Source organism: Heteronotia binoei, chromosome 6 (assembly GCF_032191835.1).
Source record: "Heteronotia binoei isolate CCM8104 ecotype False Entrance Well chromosome 6, APGP_CSIRO_Hbin_v1, whole genome shotgun sequence".
NCBI lineage: Eukaryota > Metazoa > Chordata > Lepidosauria > Squamata > Gekkonidae > Heteronotia > Heteronotia binoei.
In genome coordinates, this window is record NC_083228.1 from 3,447,108 (window position 1) to 3,466,997 (window position 19,890).

The following is a 19,890-nucleotide window of genomic DNA, read 5'->3' on the forward strand; positions in this document are numbered from 1 at the left end:
TGGCAGCAATAATCATAAACCTGGAGAGGTTATGGCTTTTCTTTTCCCTCTTATTCCGTGGCTGGCTTTTTCTTTTCAGGCACATTTCTTCCAAAAGCTCTTAAGTTTCCCCTCCTCTTTTATCTTTAAGCCGCCACGATTTCAATCCCCCCATTTATCCCCCCACCCCCAGCAGCAGCCTTTCTTCTTTTAGCGGCTTCTCTGCTTGTGACTTTACTGTATGGTGAAGTCAATCTGGAAGGTCACCTCTTTCATCAAGTATTCGATTTGCATCCAAAATTGTATGTACATGAAAAATGTGGTTGTGTGTCGCACCTAGCTGCAGACGCAGATGAAATTCTGTGGAAAGCCTGATGCACGCTAACCTTTGCAGATGGCTCAGCTATTGCTGAAAAATGGATTGCTTAATAAAGCATATCATCCGACATATTTGCTGCTTGGCTAGCCAAATAGAAGTTGTTTTTTGCACAAATTTCCTTGTCAAATTTGTCAATGTTCATGTCATTTTTGCTTTAGGTCACGGAGCAAGGTGCAAAATCTTGGCATCTTTTACTAGTTGCAAGCCTATTTTGGCTATTTCTAACAATGGAGTGGATTTCTCCAGAGGTTCAGGCATTCCACTTTTAGAGGAAAAAGAAAAAGCAGAGCGGTGGAAAGCAATGGACTTAAAAAGCAAACAAACACTCAGACTGATGCACTGGCAAGGGATGTTTTGGTTTCTTTCAAAAGGAGGGATAAATACTTGCACTCATAGTCAAGAATTCTCTTGAAGAGACAGTGGCCTTTATTAAAGGAGCCTTTTATCCCATTAAATGATTTATTCTGTTCAGCTGAGTAGCTTCCAAGGGGGGGGGCGTTGCTGCATGAGGATTACTTGCTTGCCTGCCCAGAAAACATATTCTTTTGCACGTGGATGTTTATCAAATGGGAAAGGACTAAAAGGGAGGCCGTGGTTGGTTCCTTCATAGTTCCCAGCTTTCCCCCTTTCTCTGCCGTTCAGATGACTGCACCTGTCCTAGAAGGATGTATTAATATTATTCAGCTAAGTTGCCATTGTGACTGTTTTGGCTTTGCTTGGATAACGTGGTTTCATCACAGGCCAGAGATATTTTTTCTTTTCTGAACAGACCTTCCATGGCAAGGAACGAGTCATCTAGTGCCCTACTGCCTATGTGCTCCCTATGACACTGCATTTCTTCCCTTCAGTTTTTGACTCACCTCTACTACTCAGAGCACTGATAAGTTATCATGTTTCTATAACATCTGGTTTGCTCTTGAATAGGGGTGTGCATTTGGTATAAACCAAACTGAATGAATAACTGAATAATACCTGGTATTCAGGTATTTCTTAGAATCATAGAGTTGGAAGGGACCTCCAGGGTCATCTAGTCCAACCCCCTGCACAATGCAGGAAACTCACAAACACTTCCCCCCAAATTCACAGAATCTTCATTGCTGTCATGGCCATCTAGCCTCTGTTTAAATACCTCCAAGGAAGGAGAGCCCACCACCTCCCAAGGAAGCCTGTTCCACTGATGAATCGCTCTAACAGTCAGGAAGTTCTTCCTGATGTTGAGTCGGAAACTTTTTTGATTTAATTTCAACCCACTGGTTCTGGTCCTACCTTCCGAGGCCACAGAAAACAATTCCACCCCATCCTCTAGATGACAGCCCTTCAAGTCCTTGAAGAGGGTGATCCTCTCACCTCTCAGCCGCCTCCTCTCCAGGCTAAACATCCCCAGCTCCTTCAACCTTTCCTCACAGGACTTGATCTCCAGACCCCTCACTATCTTTGTCGCCCTCCTCTGGGCCCGTTCCAGCTTGTCTATATCCTTCCTAAAATCTGATGCCCAAAACTGAACACAATACTCCAGGTGAGGTCTTACCAGAGCAGAGTAAAGCGATACCATCACTTCACGTAATCTGGACACTATACTTGTGTTGATGCAGCCCAAAATTGCATTTGCCTTTTTAGCCACCGCATCACACTGTTGACTCATGTTCAGTGTATTATCCACTAAGACCCCTAGATCCTTTTCACACATACTACTGCAAAGAAGCCTTCCCCATCCTATAACCATGCATTGGATTTTTCCTACCTAAATGCAGAACTTTACATTTCTCCCTGTTAAAATTCATTTTATTGATTTTAGCCTAGTTTTCCAGCCTGTCAAGGTCATCCTGTATCCTGTTTCTGTCTTCTTCTGTGTTTGCAACCCCTCCCAACTGAGTATCATTGGCAAATTTAATAAGCACTCCCTCTATTCCTTCATCCAAATCATTTATAAAGATGTTGAACAAAACAGGCCCCAGGACAGATCCTTGAGGCACTCCACTTGTCACTCCTCTCCAAGAGAATGAGGAACCATTCACAAGCACTCTTTGGGTGCGATCTGTCAACCAGTTACAGATCCACCTAACAGTAACAGGATCCATACCACATTTTACCAACTTGTCAACAGGGATAGTATGTGGAACCTTATCAAAAGCCTTACTGAAATCAAGATAAATGATGTCTACAGCATTCCCCTGATCCAGCAAGATAGTCACTTTCTTTAAAAGAGAGATCAGGTTAGTCTGACATGACTTGTTCTTGAATATTCAATTTGAATATTCAACTTGTTCTATTCAATTTCCTGAATGGACAATCCCAAATGAGAGCTGAAATTATTCAGCTTTTATTTGGGAATATTTGGCAATACTGAATAGTGGCTTGGGGAGTGGGGTAAACTTTAAAGAGATGCACTTACCTTCTGTTTGTGGCTGTTTCTCACTGTTTGATTTTTCTTTCCAGGGCAATAGGAGGGAGAGGAAAAGGGATCTCTGCAGGCCAAAGGCAAATGCCCTTTATGAGGAACTTAGAGCCAGTTAACACTGGCATTGCATTGCAGCTTTGCAAGATTGATGTTGCTGGCTTCAAATGAGAAGTTCAGCTACCTGCCTTGCTTTCCGCAATGGTTTCCCGGGGAGTAGGAGAGAGGAGGAAAGGAGCAGTGGCAGTTTGGCCAATAGGATTTCAGATTGGGGGAAATATACACTACTCTTTAGCTAATCACAGAAGTTCATTCTTTTAAAAAATTCTTCTGTGCATGGGCAGAGAGCATAAAAGCAAGGGTCTGGCTGAGCTAGGCTCCCTTGCTGCTGAGAAGTTTGGTTGGAGATTGTGCGGCTGACATTTGCTTCAGCTGCTGCCCTGAGCCTGACGCTCCTGCTGCCTGAGAGACTCTGCTGTGGACTTTGGATATATCCTGCCTGCCTGGAGAAGACTGAAGACAATGACTGGTTTGACTTATTATAACAGCACATTTAAAAAAAAAATTCTTGTTTTATTGCTAGTTCTAAAGAACATAAGAGAAGCCATGTTGGATCAGGCCAATGTCCAATCCAATCCAACACTGTCGCACAGCGGCCAAAAAACGCCAGGTGCCATTAGGAGGACCACCAGGTGCCATTAGGAGGTCCACCAGGTGCCATTAGGAGGTCCACCAGTGGGACCTTCTTTGGGCTTGGTGGGTGGGTTGTGGAGCAGTGGGGATGAGGCCTGCATAGGGTTACCAATCCCCAGTTGGAGGCAGGGGATCCTCTGGTTTGGAGGCCCTCCCCACGCTTCAGGGATATTAGAAAGTGTGTGTGGGGGGAGACTGTCCACTGGGTACTCCATTATATCCTATGGAGACTGGTTCCCAGAGGGTATTCAAATCTGTGGGTATCTGGGGTTTTGGGGGGGTTGTTTTTTTGAGGTAGATGCGTCAAATTTTCAGCATGGCTTCTGGTGCCCCTCTTAAAAAAAAACTCTCAGTATTTCAGATTGATTGGACCAGCAGGTCCAATTCTATGAGCCCAGAAAGAAGGTGCCCCCTCCTCCATTATTTCCAATGAAGGAAAGGCATTTAAAAGGAGCACAGTCCCTTTAAATGTGATGGCCAGAACTCCCTTTAGAGTCCAATTGTGCCTGTCATAACCTTGCTTCTGGCTCCATCCCCAAAGTCTCCTGGCTCCACCCCCAATTTTGCTTGAGTGTGATGTGTATTAGAATTGCTGCATAAACTCACTGGGGTATTTGAAGAACTCACTGAAAATAAGACAGTGTGCAACTGCAATAAAAAAGGCCAACACCATGCTGGGGATTATTAGGAAGGGAACTGAAAACGAATCAGCGAGTATCATAATAAAAAAGTAAAGGTAGTCCCCTGTGCAAGCAGGGGTGACGTTGCTTTCACAACATTTTCATGACAGACTTTTTACAGGGTGGTTTGCCATTGCCTTCCCCACCCCACCCCAGCAAGCTGGGTACTCATTTTACCGACCTCGGAAGGATGGAAAGTTGAGTCAACCTGGAGCCAGCTACCTGAACCAGCTTCCGCTAGGATCAAACTCAGGTTGTGAACAGAGGGCTTGCAGCCTCATTTGGAGTACTGTGTACAATTCTGGACACCATACCTCAAAAAATATATTATGGCATTGGAAAAAGTCCAGAAAGGGGCAGCTAGAATGGTTAAAGAGCTGGAACACTTTCCCTACGAAGAAAAGTTAAAGTGCTTGGGGCTCTTTAGTTTGGAGAAACGTTGACTGACATGACAGAGGTTTACAAGATTGTGCATGGGATAGAGAAGGTAGGGAAAGAAGTACTTTTCTCCCTTTCTCACAATACAAGAACTTGTGGACACTCAGTGAAATTACTGAGCAGTTGGGTTAGTATGGATAAAAAGAAGTACTTCTTCACCCAAAGGATGATTAACACATGGAATTCACTGCCACAGGAGATGGTGGCAGCTACAGACATAGATGGCTTCAAGAGGGAATTGGATCAACATATGGAGCAGAGGTCCATCACTGGCAATCAGCCACAAGGTATAGATGGAACTCTCTATTTGGGGCAGTGATGCTCTGTATTTTTGGTGCTTGGCAGGGGGGCAACAGCGGGAGGGCTTCTAGTGTCCTGGCCCCACTGGTGGACCTCCTGATGGCACTTGGGGTTTTTTGGCCGCTGTGTGACACAGAGTGTTGGACTGGATGGGCTATTGGCCTGATCCAATATGGCTTCTCTTATGTTCTTATATGATGTTATTATTTTGGTGTTTACCTATTGATGTTTGAACCTGTTTTTTTGACTGAAGATAATAGAACTGGAATTAAGACATTAAAACATTGATTGTTTTTTTTATTTTAGTGTAAAGCTGTTTATTTTTGACTGACACATTGTTTTCGTCCGTATCAGACTATCAGAAGACAGTGGCATGGGTAAGCAGGGTGATTACCAATGGTGGCACCATCATGAGGGCAGCAGCAGGGATGTTTGGTCTCAAGTACGTTTACTGTTGGCCCACCTTCTCCATCATATAGTTAAGGGTGCCTTGGAGTGGGGCTCTGCAGAGGATATCAATTTGCAACCTGTAAATTCAGGTATCTCCTCCAGACATGCCAGCACATCACAGATCACTTCTTTTGCAGTATGAAGGACACCTATCTAGTGCATGAGAAGCAGATGCTGACAGGTATGCTGGTGCACTGCCTGACTGATAACATGAGCACATGCTGGAACTCCACTGCGCTGTGGTCAAATGCTTGCTGGTGCAAGATGGGCAAATATTTGGCGGGACTGCCCTGACCTCTGAGACCAAGGTCATTTGGGAAGAGAGCCAGCTAAGCCAGGAAGAGCGGCTAACCATCTCTCAGTCTGTGGAAGTTCTCACACCCTTTAAGAGCTACACAGAGATGCTTGCATCTGACACAAGTCTGGCTCTGGTCATCCCCATGATCCACACAGCTCATGAGGACTTGGTCTCCTTTCTGGAGCCAGCTGTGGCATGTGTAGATTTGTGAGACACTGATGAGAAGGCTGCAAGATTGTCTCAAGGCCCACCTTCATCCTCTCGCACAGCAAAAGGTGTACATGTAGGTGTGCATGTGTGACCTTTGCATCAAGGGCAGGATCACTGAGCAGGCCAACAAATTTAATCGCTGGAGAGATGAGCTCTCCTGGCAAGCTGAGCACATGAGGGCCAAGAGGGCACACTACCGGCCGGTCTCAAATTTGCCCTTTTTAGGCAAAATTATCGAGAGGGCCGTGGCAGTGCAGTTACAGGAATTTCTGGAGGACGCTTCCGTCCTAGACCCATGCCAGTCCGGCTTCCGCCCGGGCCATGGGACAGAAACAGTCCTGGTCGCCCTCATGGATGACCTCCGACGGCAACTGGATCGAGGCGGCTCGGCAGTATTGCTGTTGTTAGACCTATCGGCGGCGTTCGATATGGTCGACCACCGGCTGCTGACCCGCCGCCTCGCCGACGCAGGAATTCGGGGGCTAGCCTTACAGTGGCTCTCCTCCTTTCTTGAGGGTCGGGGACAAAGGGTGGCAATTGGGGGGGAACTGTCCCAGAGGTACCCACTCGATTGCGGAGTGCCTCAGGGAGCAGTTCTCTCCCCGATGCTGTTTAACATCTTTATGCGCCCCATTGCCCAGATTGCACGGAGGTATGGGCTGGGCTGCCATCAATATGCAGATGACACTCAGCTCTATCTATTGATGGGCGACCGGGCTGGTGATGTCCCAGCAAATTTGGACCGGGCACTACAAGCCGTGGCTGACTGGCTCAGGCTGAGCGGGCTGAAGTTGAATCCAGCGAAGACTGAGGTCCTTTGCGTGGGCCGCGGCGGACCGGGAGGGGAGATTACTTTACCGGCCTTTGACGGAGCGCCACTGGTACCGGTGCGCAAAGTCAAGAGCCTGGGAGTGCTACTGGAGTCCTCCCTATCAATGGAGGCCCAAGTAGCTGCCACTGCTAGATCCGCCTTCTTCCATCTTAAGAGGGCGAGGCAGCTGGCTCCCTTCCTGGAGCGCGTCGACCTAGCAACTGTGATCCACGCAACGGTCACTTCGAGGTTAGACTACTGCAATGCCCTCTACATGGGGCTGCCCTTGTACCGAACACGGAGACTCCAGGTAGTCCAGAACGCGGCGGCCAGGCTGTTGGAGGGACTACCACGGTGGGAGCCTGCACGGCCTGGGCTGCGCAACCTGCACTGGCTGCCGGTTGTCTACCGTGTTCGCTATAAGGTGCTGGTTATTACCTTTAAAGCCCTATATGGCCGAGGACCTGCCTACCTAAAGGACCGCCTCTCCCCATATGTACCCCGGAGAGCACTGAGGTCTGGTTCCCAGAATTTATTAACAATCCCTGGGCCAAAAGAAGTTAGGCTGAAGGCCACTAGGGAGCAGGCCTTCTCGGTGATAGCCCCTCGCTGGTGGAATGACCTTCCAGAGATGGTGCGAGCCCTGCGGGACCTGAACCAATTCCGCAGGGCTTGCAAAACATTTCTTTTTCAGTTGGCATTTGAGACATCTTGTGGTATTTGAGACAGAACCTGATAACGAACGAACAGATATTTAGCCATCTCACATACATCAGGACTATATTATTTTAGCACCTATTTTATATGTTTTACGTATTTTAAATAACTTATTTGTAATTAATGTTTAAATTGCTATGTTTTATGTGAATCATGGGACTCCCATGCCTGTTATATTGTTTATTGTTTAATGTGAATCATGGGACCCCATGTCTGTTAGCCGCCCTGAGCCCGCCTGGCGGGGAGGGCGGGATATAAAATATTATTATTATTATTATTATTATTATTATTATTATTATTATTATTATTATTATTATTATTATTATTATTATTATTATTATTATTATTATTATTATTATTAAGAGGGGCATGTCAGCATGAACTGAGAAAAGTTGGACAAAAGCAGCTCTATGCTGTACATCTACTACCTCCCCTGCTAGGCAGAGTACCCCTACAGCTGACTGTTAAGATGGAAGTCATTGGACAGATGTTTGGCCCCTCTGGGAGCGGTAGGCACATGAGACAGGACACAACTCTTCTGTAACTAAGCTGTGCTGGGGAAAGGAGCTGGGAGAGAATGGTTGGTGAGCTGAGTGTTAATTTTACTTTTCCTAAACTGCTGGAGAGCATTAACTGAGGTTGCTGTGTGAGAAAACTATGTGAGCGCTTGGAGCCTGCTGGAGATGGATTTCTGACAGCTTCTGTGTGTCTTTTGTCTGTTTTGTCTGCTGAGAGAGAAGGGCCTCTTTGTGTGGATGTGGTTGCTGGCCTTGCCCTCTACTGTTGCTCTGACTGTGATGAGACAGAGGTGGCGGCTGTGAGCCTTTAAATTGCAAGGCTCCTACTCGCCTGCAACTGTTAACCTGGTGTCTGGCCTGAGGGCCCTGTAGAAAGGTGAGTGACTCCTCACTAGTAGTCTTAGAAGGCAGTTTGTCAGTATAGAGTTATCAGGGGCTGGGTACAGATGGACAGCTTGGGGTGGCAACCTCCTGGCTCAGAAAAAAAGCCGGCAGAGTCCAAGGCATCCCATGTGCCCCACTGTCAGAAGAGAAATGGGCTGCATGCGCACCAGAGGAGCCACTTCCCTGACACTCCTTTGGCATTCAGACAGGGCAGCACTTCGAAGATTTTTACGGCACCAGAGAGGAGCCAGATGATGACATAAGGGTGGAAGTGAGGTGGGAACCAAGATGTGCACATTTGAATGGGCAATTTAAATCTGGCTGTGGGGAGTTCCTGTGTTGGCCCAAATAGGCCGTCTCTATTCAGTCAGGGAGGTATAAGAAAATCAGTACTGATTTAGATTGGATAGGAAATTTGAAATGGATTGCAACAGCACGGCTGCTGAAGGAGCAGAGGCAATAACATGCAAAGTCTGTGGCATGTTTGTATTTTTACCTGAGGGTAGCAGCAAATACACTTGCAAGCAAGTGTGAGTTGGTAGTCCTGCTGGAGGAGAAGATGCAGGGACTTGAGGCATGCTTGTTCACACTCCAGTTTATAAGGGAAGGTGAAGATTTCATGGATAGAGCCCATGAAGTGCTCTTGAGACGGCAACAGGAGCAGAAGGAAAAGGTAACCTGCAGAAGCAGGATGATCAGGAGACACTCTGAGCCTCTGTTGCTAAGCAATCGGTTCGAGGATCTCTCCATAGATATTGATTCTGGACCACTGGAACAAGAGTGACTCTCCCTGTCAGACACTGGAGAATCTTAACACTGTGTTATGATAAATATTACTGAAATGCAATGTGTAGCTTGACATGACTAACTCCATTTTGAGCATTTACTACCAACCATGAAGCAGAGGCCTTGCATATCAAAGTAGAAACAGAGATGTTACTAACCCCTGCTGTGAATTCCTCTACATAGTACTAACAAAAACAACAGCCCTTTGAAGATAGCATGCCTCAAGGAGAGCCAGCAGGGCTCCTCCGTGAGAAGAGAACCACAAGAGATAAGGGAGAGGGAAGGTGTTACATGTATCTGAGAAGTGTGAGAATGTAGTATTGTTTAGAAACCCTTTTGATGTACACTGCTTAAAGCCTTGCTTTTCCTGCCAACTGGTATCAGTTCCAATGCTCCTTTGTCCAGAACCTTGAAATATCAAATAAACATCTTAACATTGTAACAAATGGAAGTCCGTTTACTTTGAACCTCCATCGTCTGACACTCCCAGCTTCCATAAAGCTTGACTTAACAGAAATTTCTCAGGCCCCCACGGATGAGAGGACTTGAGCTTTTCATCCCCAATATAGGAGAAGGTGTGTGCTGGTAACTGGAGACTCCCTACTCAGAGGGGTAGAACCCAAAGTGTGCTGACTGAATTTGCTGCCTTGAGAGGTATTCTGTCTACCAGGTACGCTCATCCAGGACATGAGTGAAAGAGTAGGAAGACTAACAGACTATTATCCTTTCTTAGTGATCCATGGGGAACAAATGATGCTACCTGGAACAGTCCAGAACATACTAAAAGAGACTATGGGGTGTCAAGTTCCGTGCAGTCCTCATTAACTCAACCTCTTTGATGTAAGCCAAGTAAGGCTTTATTTAAATGAGCATAATGTCCACAGTCAAGACATTCTTTGTTAGAACTGACCCCTCAGGAATTGGATGAGGAACTCCTACAACAGATTACAAAATTCTCAAAGAGACAGGACATAGTGGTCATAGGATATCTCAATAACCCGAATATTTGTTGGAAGTCCAATTCTGCTAAAAATGCAAGGTCAAATAAATTCCTGATGTGTCTTGCTGACAACTTCATTTTCCGGAAAGTAGACAGGGAAACAAGAGGATCTGCTATCTTGAACCTGATTTTCACCAACAGGGATGAACTTATTGACAAGGTGGAAGTTGTGGGCACCTGGGTAGTAGTGACCATGTGATTTCAGAATTTACATTGTCATAGTGACTATGTGATTTCAGAATTTACAGTTCCTACCTATATGCAGAACTTTACATTTATCACTGTTAAAATTCATTTTATTGGTTTAAGCCCAGTTTTCCAGCCTATCGAGATCATCCTGTTTCTGTCTTCTACTTTATTTGCAACCCCTCCCAATTAATATCATCTGCAAATTTAGTAAGCATTCCTTCTATTCCTTCATCCAAATCATTTATAAAGATGTTGACAAAAACAGGTCCCAGCCAGGACAGATCCTTGAGGCACTCCACTTCTCTCCAAGAGGATGAGGAACCATTCACAAGCACTCTTTGGGTGAGATCTGACATAAGAACATAAGAGAAGCCATGTTGGATCAGGTCAATAGCCCATTCAGTCCAACACTCTGTGTCACACAGTGGCCAAAAAACCCCAGTGTGTCCAGATCACACTGTGGCTAATAGCCACTGATGGACCTCTGCTCCATATTTTTATCTAACCCCCTCTTGAAGCTGGCTATGCTTGTAGCCGCCACCACCTCCTGTGGCAGTGAATTTCACATGTTAATCACTCTTTGGGTGAAGAAGTACTTCTATCCATTTTAACCTGACTGCTCAGCAATTTCAATGAATGCCCACGAGTTCTTGTATTGTGAGAAAGGGAGAAAAGGACTTCTTTCTCTGCTTTCTCCATCCCATGCCTAATCTTGTAAACCTCTATCATGTCACCCCGCAGTTGATGTTTCTCCAAGCTAAAAAGCCCCAAGTGTTTTAACCTTTATTCATAGGGAAAGTGTTCCAAACCTTTAATCATTCTAGTTGCCCTTTTCTGCACTTTTTCCAATGCTATAATATCCTTTTTGAGGTGCGGTGACCAGAATTGCACACAGTATTCCAAATGAGACCGCACCATCAATTTATGCAGTGGCATTATGATACTGGCTGATTTGTTTTCAGTTCCCTTCCTAATAATTCCCCGCATGGCGTTGGCCTTTTATTGCTGCAATCGCACACTGTCTTGACATTTTTAGTGAGTTATCTACTACGACCCCAAGATCTCTCCCTTGGTCAGTCTCTGCCAGTTCACATCCCATCAACTTGTATTTGTAGCTGGGTGTCAAGCATTGTATATTCATCTTCTGTTATAGTATTCAGAATTATCGATTTGTTACTAACCCTGAATTAAACCAAGGCACATCAAAGTAGCAACATCCACCTTTCTTCTCTCGCTTCTACTAACAAATGCAGGAATGTCCTCTTTGAAGATAAGACCTCCTGGAACTCATTCTCAGGCTCAGCCAGGCCTGAACCTGGGATGTGCTAGCCGCAAGAAAGATAAAGAACCTAGCGTGTGAATTTCACACGTGAATGTAGAATTGTTTATAGAACCTTTGATGTGCCATCTTAAAGCCTGTATTCTGCTGTTACAAAGTATCAGTTCCAATTTCTCCCAGCTTGGATGAGCCAATTATCAATAAACCAAACTTTGTTTCAAGATTCAAGGACTGGTTATTTTGAGATCTCATGCTTGACAATTTGGAACTGATCCTTTATTAAGAGTTCAGCTGACCTGGCAACTTTCAAGCCGAATAGCTGAAAGAGCACCAGTTAACAGAGAACCTACTGATCCATTCGAAGGAGTAGAGGTGCGGACCCCCCCCCCCCGGCACATCATTGGGACTCGGAGAGTTGGGGGGCGTGGGTCCCCTCTGCACGTACAACAATTGTTCATCACCCCTCAAAAGTGGGAACCGCGCACCTCCACAGCCCTGATGGATGAAGCACCAGCACGCCATGAAATCATCCTGTCGAGACCAGCACCAGGAGGCAAGGGCGGTGGGAACCCTGGGGAAAGATGGGAAGATTGCCCCCCGAGAGATGAGAATGAGTGGGGTGGACCCCAACCAGAGGACGGCCGTCTAACTGGGTCCGAGTCAGATAAGGAAGATGGAGGTAATCCGAAGGAGCCAGACGTCCTGGAAACCGTGAGAGGGAAGATGACTACCATGGCGAGGGAACTACGGGACGAGATCCAAGCCAATGCCACCTTCATGGCGCAAGAGATGCAGAGGCAAATCGATCGGCTGCTGAGGCACAACCCAGAGAGAGCACCGCTGGTTCCACTGGTTGCACCAGCACCAGGACCACAGGTACCGCCACCCGTACCGGCACCTCAAGCACCCCCAGTGGTGCCTGGGCAACCAGGAGGCCCCGCACCACTGCCGGGACCCCCGGCCCCTCGAGACTATGGGAGGGGCCGAGAGCTGGACGCCACCTTCGACGGTGACCCAGAGGAGATAGAGTATTTTACCATTCAAGCCAATAGCTACATGTACTATTGGGGAACACGTTCCCTGATGAATTCAGCCGAGTGTACTACCTTGGTTTGAAGTTGAAGGGGGCGGCCAGGAGGTGGTACGTAAGCCTGTACGAGACGAGGGGCCCCGAGCTTGACACCGTGACTGGGTTCCTGCAGGCACTGCTGACCCAGTACGAAGATCCCCTCCAGGCCATAACCACCTTACGCGTGATGCAACAAGGGGCAAAATCCGTGCGGGAGTATGCAGCTGATTTCAGGGCCCACTCGGCCAAAGTACGAGGTTGGAGCGAGATGATGAAGATCGAAGAGTTCCAGAGAGGGCTAAATGCGAGTCTACTGGACTGAGCCCTGCAGCAAGCCCGACCCACCACACTAGTGGGATGGGTACAGCTGGCAGGCGAGGTTGAGACAAATATGAAATGAGTGGCCCTCCAACGCCAACTGCAGCAAGGGGGAAAGGGGGGATGTGAGGCAGATGGGAAGAAGAGTATAACCCGGGGGGGACACCTAGAAACCCCCCCGGTGCGCAAATGCTTCCGATGAGGTGACCCAAACCCTTAGCGGCTAATTGCCCCCCTCCTTACTCCGAAGCTGACCACAGTGGGACCGAGGAAGGCTACAACTAGACCCAAAGAGTCGGTTCGAGGAAGCACCGCAAAGTCGACGGTGCTAGACGAGGATACTATAATCTTGGATGATTCACGTGAGGAGCCCTGGGGAACAGAGCCGGCGGAAAACGAGAGTGACCTGCACTGAGGGGTGCCGAGAGGCAGGTCGTGGATCTAACGGCACCATTGCAGGTGAGAGTAACTGGATCTTTATTCTTTGTACCGTTGACATTGCTGAACCAAAAGCTTAAACGCTTTATCCATGCAAGAGCTCTAATTGACTCAGGGTGCACGAGGGAAATTATCACCCCGAAATTAGTGGACGCTTTGGGGCCTCTACCCCATCCGATCCAATTCAAGCAAATGGATGAGTCCGTAACGAGGGGAGAGCCCTATGTAGAAGAGGCCCAGGGAGTGCCGGTGGGAATAGAAGATCATTGGGACATAGAAATGTTTGTGATTGCTCCGTCATCCTCCTTTGACGTAGTGTTGGGAGCCGGGTGGCTAGCTAAGCACCAACCGGATATACAATGGGGAAACCAAACAATAGACTTCACTGACAGGAGGTGTAAACACCATCACTGGTTGGGGAGCTGGGGGCCTAATCGTCCCCCCTGGAATGAGAAAATGTACGTGTCAGTGGAAGAGGTCCAATCCATTCCCAGAGAGTACAGAGACTTGCGTACAGTGTTCAGCGAGGAGGAGGAGGCGAATGAGCTTCCCCTGCATCAAAGCACTGACTGTGCGATTGAACTAATACCCGGACAGGAGTTGCCCAAAGCCAAACTATACTCCATGGGGTGGGCAGAGAAGGCAGAACTAAGAAAGTTCATAGACAAGAACCTCAAGAGAGGCTTCATTCGACCGGTCACCACCCCGCACGCTGCACCGGTGCTTTTCCGGAAAAAGAAGGACGGGAGCCTTAGGCTTTGCACTGATTTTCATGGGATAAATAGGATCTCAATGTCCAATGCGTACCCCATTCCCCTTATCAAAGATCTCCTGAGTACAGTGTCCGAAGGATCCATTTTCACAAAACTAGACCTGAGGGAAGCATACCTTAGAGTGCGGATCAAAGAGGGAGACGAATGGAAGGCCACGTTTAACACTCCAATGGGGCAGTTTGAGTACCTCGTGATGCCTTTTGGATTGCAGGGGGCTCCAGGGGTATTTATGAACATCAATGAGGTCCTGAGAGAATACCTGTACAAGGGGGTAGTGGTGCTACCTGAGCCTGCCTTTGGCGGGGGAGGGCGGGATATAAAAATAAATTTGACTTGACTTGACTACCCGGATGACATCATTATCTATTCGAAAAACATAGCTTCCCACGTACAGTTAGTGAGAAAGGTGCTTTCCACCTTGTACGAGCACAAGTTGTATGCTAAATTGTCCAAATGTGAGTTCCATTGAACCGAGCTTGATTACCTGGGATTCAGAGTTTCTGGGAAGGGACTCACCATGGATCCTGCTAAGATACAGGTGGTATTAGATTGGGAACCCCCAAGGACATGTAGACAGCTACAATCCTTCCTCGGGTAAGCAAATTTTTATAGGACTATCATTCAGGGGTTCGCCCAGGTGATGTTTCCCCTGATGGACCTACTTAAGACTAAAGGGAAGGGGCCTGAGGCAAAAAAAAAAATGGGGGTGAAGCTGGCATGGACACCAGCATGCCAGAAGGCGTTCAAGGAGCTTAAGCGATTGTTCACAAGTGAGCCGATATTGAGCCATCCCGATGAACTTAAGCCCTTCCTGGTTCAATGTGATGCCTCCGATGTAGCTGTAGGAGCCATACTAATGCAAAAGGACTCTGAGGGGAGATTGCGACCCTGTGCCTACATATCTAAAAAATTCTCACCAGAGCAACACAACTGGTCAGTGTGGGACAAGGAAGCGTTTGCAGTGACTTTTGCATTAAAAACATGGCGGTCCTGGCAGGAAGGAGCAAGGGTACCATTTGAAATCTGGACCAACCATAAAAACTTAGAAGCTTTGATCAACTGTAGGAAATTAACTGAGAAGCAGATCAGGTGGGCGGGGTTCTTTGCAAAGTTCGACTTCACCCTGAGACACATACCTGGGCAAAGAATTTCTTGGCTGATGCGCTATCCAGACTGCCCCAACATGAGAGTCAGAGGGAGGAAGTGGTGGACTCCATCATCCCTCCCAGCGCGGTGGCTGGCGCCATAACCACCCGGTCGGGGAAGAAAAAGAGTGCGCCAGAGCCGTGGGGGGGGGGGGGGAATAGACTAATAGAGGAAATGGAGCAAGAAGGTGCTGAAAAACCAGAAGGATTAACTAAAGGGACAGGGGGGGGGGGGTTGGTACCACGATGGAAAGCTATATGTGCCAAAAACACTGAGGTAAGAAATACTACAATACTGTCACAGTAGTAAGCTGTCTGGCCACTTTGGATATGTAAAGACGTTGCACTTGTTCAATAGGCAATTTTGGTAGCCTCAAATGAAAAAAGACATTTCAGAATTCGTAACCACCTGCCCAGTGTGCATAATGGCAAAAAGGCGGGGCGGAAACCCCCCCCCCCCCCGGTTTCCTTCAACCCACTCAAACCACAGAGCGCCCATGGTCGGTGGTATCTATGGACTTTAGAACTGCCTACTTCTCAGGGTAGGACAGTAATACTAGTGGTGGTGGATACTTTCTCAAAGCAAGCACATTTTATTCCGTGCAAAAAATTGCCTACAGCAAAGAAATTGGCATATTTATTTTTCCAACACATTGTTAAAGTCCACTCCTTCCCCGTTAAGGTCATTGGTGACTGCGGCCTGCAGTTCGTTGCCAACTTCTGGCGGGAGTTCTGCAAACTAATAGGCATGGAGCAAGGATTGAGTTCCGCCTATCACCCTCAAACAGAAGGACAGACGGAATGTGTAAATGCGCTCCTAGAACAATATTTACAATTTTATGTAAACTACCAACAGACCAATTGGGTGGAGCTACTACTGTTTGCTGAATATGGATACAATAATAGCCTCCATAGCTCAACCAAAGCATCTCCCTTTAAAATTGTGAATGGCTATGAGGGGAAGCCGTTCCCCATGTTACCCGGTGGCAGCGAGGACAAGCCCACTTCCTCTTGTCGGCAATGGTGGGAGACGTTGGGGAAGGGGTGGTCAGTTATTCAAGAGAATCTGGAAATGGCTAAACAGGACTATAAAGCACATTATGACAAAAAGCATACCCCGGAATGGGATTTTAAAGTGGGGGAAACTGTGTTCCTATCTACAAAGAACTTGCCATTGCCACAAACCTCCAGGAAACTGGCGTACAAATACCTGGGACCCTTCAAAATAAAGAGAGTGATAAATAAAGTGACAGTAGAGTTAGAGTTGCCAAAAGCGTTTAATAAAATTCACCCTGTTTTCCATTGCAGCCTTCTGCGGCGAGATCCGGGGGCTACGAATTGGCATCCTCACCCCCCGGAACCCAAACCTATTCAAGTGAAGGGTCAGAGTCATCATGAGGTGCAGGAGGTGTTGGATGCAAGAGTAAAAAGGGGTGTGTGTTGTACTTCCTAGTATGCTAGAAGTATTTTTCCCCCAGTTGCGATGAATGGGTGAAAGCATCCGACCTCCGAGCTCCGTTGCTTCTCAAAAGATTTTACCTACTGCACCCAGACAAACCCCGAGCAAGAGCTTAGGGGGGGCAATATGTCAAGCATTGTATATTCATCTTCTGTTATAGTATTCAGAATTATCGATTTGTTACTAACCCTGAATTAAACCAAGGCATATCAAAGTAGCAATTCCCACCATTTTTCTCTCGCTTCTACTAACAAATGCAAGAATGTCCTCTTTGCAGATAAGACCTTCTGGGACTCGTTCTCAGGCTCAGCCAGACCTGAACCCAGGATGTGCTAGCTGCAAAATAGATAAGGTGCCATCTTAAAGCCTGTATTCTGCTGTTACAAAGTATGAGTTCCAATTTCTCCTAGCTCAGATGAGCCACATGGATTATCAATAAACCAAACTTTGTTTCAAGATTCAAGGACTGGTTATTTTGAGATCTCATGCTTGACACTGGGATTCTTGGCCCCAATGTGCATTACTGTGCACTTGGCCACATTGAACCTCATCTGCCGCATTGATGCCCACTCATCCAGCCTCAACAGATCCCTTTGGAGTTCCTCACAATCCTCTCTGGTTCTCACCACCCTGAACAATTTAGTGTCATCCGCAAACTTGGCCACTTCACTGCTTACTCCCAATTCCAAATCATTTATGAACAAGTTAAAGAGCATGGGACCCAGTACTGAGCCCTGCAGACCCCACTGCTTACCATCCTCCACAGCAAAGACTGCCCATTTATACTCACTCTCTGCTTCCTATTACTCAGCCAGTTTTTGATCCACAAGAAGACCTGTCCTTTTACTCCATGACTCTCGAGCTTACTAAGGAGCCTTTGATGAGGAACTTTATCAAAAGCTTTCCGGAAGTCAAGGTAAACAACATCTAATAGGTCCCCTTTGTCCACATGCTTGTTCACCCCCTCAAAGAACTGTAACAGGTTAGTGAGGCAAGATCTTCCCTTGCAGAACCCATGCTGAGTCTTCCTCAATAACTTGTGTTCATCAGTGTGCCTACTCATTCTCTTCTTGATAATGGTTTCTACCAAATTTCCCGGTATTGAAGTTAGACTGACTGGCCTGTAATTTCCCGGATCTCCTCTGGAACCCTTTTTAAAGATGGGGGTGACATTTGCTACCTTCCAGTCCTCAGGAACGGAGGCAGATTTCAATGAAAGATTACATATTTTTGTCAGGAGATCCATAAATTCAACTTTGAGTTCTTTCAGAACTCTTGGATGTATGCCATCCAGACCTGGTGACTTATTAGATTTTAATTCATCTATCAGTTGTAGGACCTCCTCTCTTGTCACCTCAATCTGACTCAGGTCTGTCAACCAGTCACAGATCCACTTAACAATAACAGGATCAAAACCACATTTTATGGATTTGTCAACAAGAATATGATGTGGAACCTTATCAAAAGCTTTATTGAAATCCAGATAAACAATGTCTACAGCGGTCCTACCATTCCAGTAACATTTAGCTCAACTTTCTGATTGGTCTCAGTGGAAGACACTCCAAGTTGCCCCACCGATGGCTGTCAAGAACAAGTCCTTAATCATTATAGTGCCCAGATCACATGAAGTGATGGTATCGCTTTACTCTGCTCTGGTAAGACCTCACCTGGAGTATTGTGTTCAGTTTTGGGCAACACATTTTAAGAAGGATATAGACAAGCTGGAACGGGTCCAGAAAGATGTCAAGGGGTCTGGAGACCAAGTCCTATGAAGAAAGGTTGAAGGAACAGGGCATGTTTAGCTGGAGAAGAGGCGGCTGAGAGATGATATGATCACCATTTTCAAGTACTTGAAGGGCTGTCATATAGAGGATGGTGTGGAATTGTTTCCTGTGGCCCCAAAAAGTAGAACTAGAACCAGTGGGCTGAAATTAAATCAAAAGAGTTTCCGGCTCAACATTAGGAAGAACTTCCTGACCGTTAGAGCGATTCCTCAGTGCAACAGGCTTCCTCGGAAGGTGGTGGGCTCTCCTTCCTTGGAGTTTTTAAACAGAGGCTAGATGGCCATCTGACAGCAATGGGGATCCTGTGTATTTAGGGGGAGGTATTTGTGAGTTTTCTGCATTGTGCAGGGGGTTGGACTAGATGACCCTGGAGGTACCTTCCAACTCTATGATTGTATGATTATAACAGAAGGTAGCACTGCTGTTTGTTTTGCTGGTATTATCATCTTTGCTTATTAATTATCCTTTATTCTTAGTTTGTTGTCATTGCATTTACAGAGTGCACCTGGGGGTTTTTTGGCCACTGTGTGACACAGAGTGTTGGACTGGATTGGCCACTGGCCTGATCCAACATGGCTTCTCTTATGTTCTTATTCCCCTCATCCAGCAAGGGAGTCACTTTCTCAAAAAAGGAAATCAAGTTAGTCTGACATGACTCATTCTTGAAAAACCCAAACTGGCTCTTAGTGATCACGGCCATTGTTCCAAGGACTGGCTGATGATTTGTTGTAAAATCTTCCCCGGTATAGATGGCAAGGTGATGGGTTGGTAGCAGTGTTTCCTCTCTGCTGTGTGCGTGAGCAGCCACTCATTACAGAGGAAGCTCCACTCAACGGGAATCTGGAGCCCCTCAGGGTCTTTCACTGCCCATTGCCCATTTAAAGACGACAACAGTTATAGTCTGCTCAGGATGTGAACTGCTCTGCTCAATAGAAGGGAAAATTAGAGGGAACATTTGTCCTCCTTTTCCCCCTTCTTGAAGAGGTCCTCCTTTTTCTTGAAAACAGAGACAACATTTGCCCACCTCCATCTTCTGGCCCCTCACCTGTTCTCCAAGAATTCTTAAAAAGAACAGCTGGAGGCTCAGAAATTACATCAACAAATGATATAGTACTGAATCAGGTCACTTAAAATATTTTCATTATTATTCTTCCCAACTACAGTACACATAAGGAATATTTTAAAAATGTAATTGTTGCTGGGAAGACTGTCTTGGGAGGAAGAGAAGTGAAGACATCATGAGACTTAGCATCTGGCCAATGCCTGTTGGTGACACCCTGCCCCCCCGCTGAGACACATGAGGCTGCTCTAGATCAGCTGACTGTATATGACTGTATTATGGGATTTGGAAATACTTTGATTAACAAGGTTCTGTACTAGTTAGAAAAGTAAATATTC

General features: G+C 46.6%; 1 protein-coding gene across 1 annotated transcript in view; it reads left to right on the forward strand.

Annotated features, from left to right (window-relative positions):
- Positions 1-13,246: 13,246 nt before the first annotated feature.
- The window catches only part of LOC132573472 (uncharacterized), a gene marked incomplete at its 3' end in the record, with an annotated part of 29,978 nt that continues 23,334 nt past the window's right edge, over positions 13,247-19,890 (forward strand). Inside the window, exons 1-3 of the mRNA XM_060240962.1 lie at positions 13,247-13,352; positions 13,447-14,051; positions 15,932-16,054. Coding sequence (XP_060096945.1) covers positions 13,247-13,352; positions 13,447-14,051; positions 15,932-16,054 — 834 coding nt within the window. The remainder of the gene's footprint in view (positions 13,353-13,446; positions 14,052-15,931; positions 16,055-19,890) is intronic.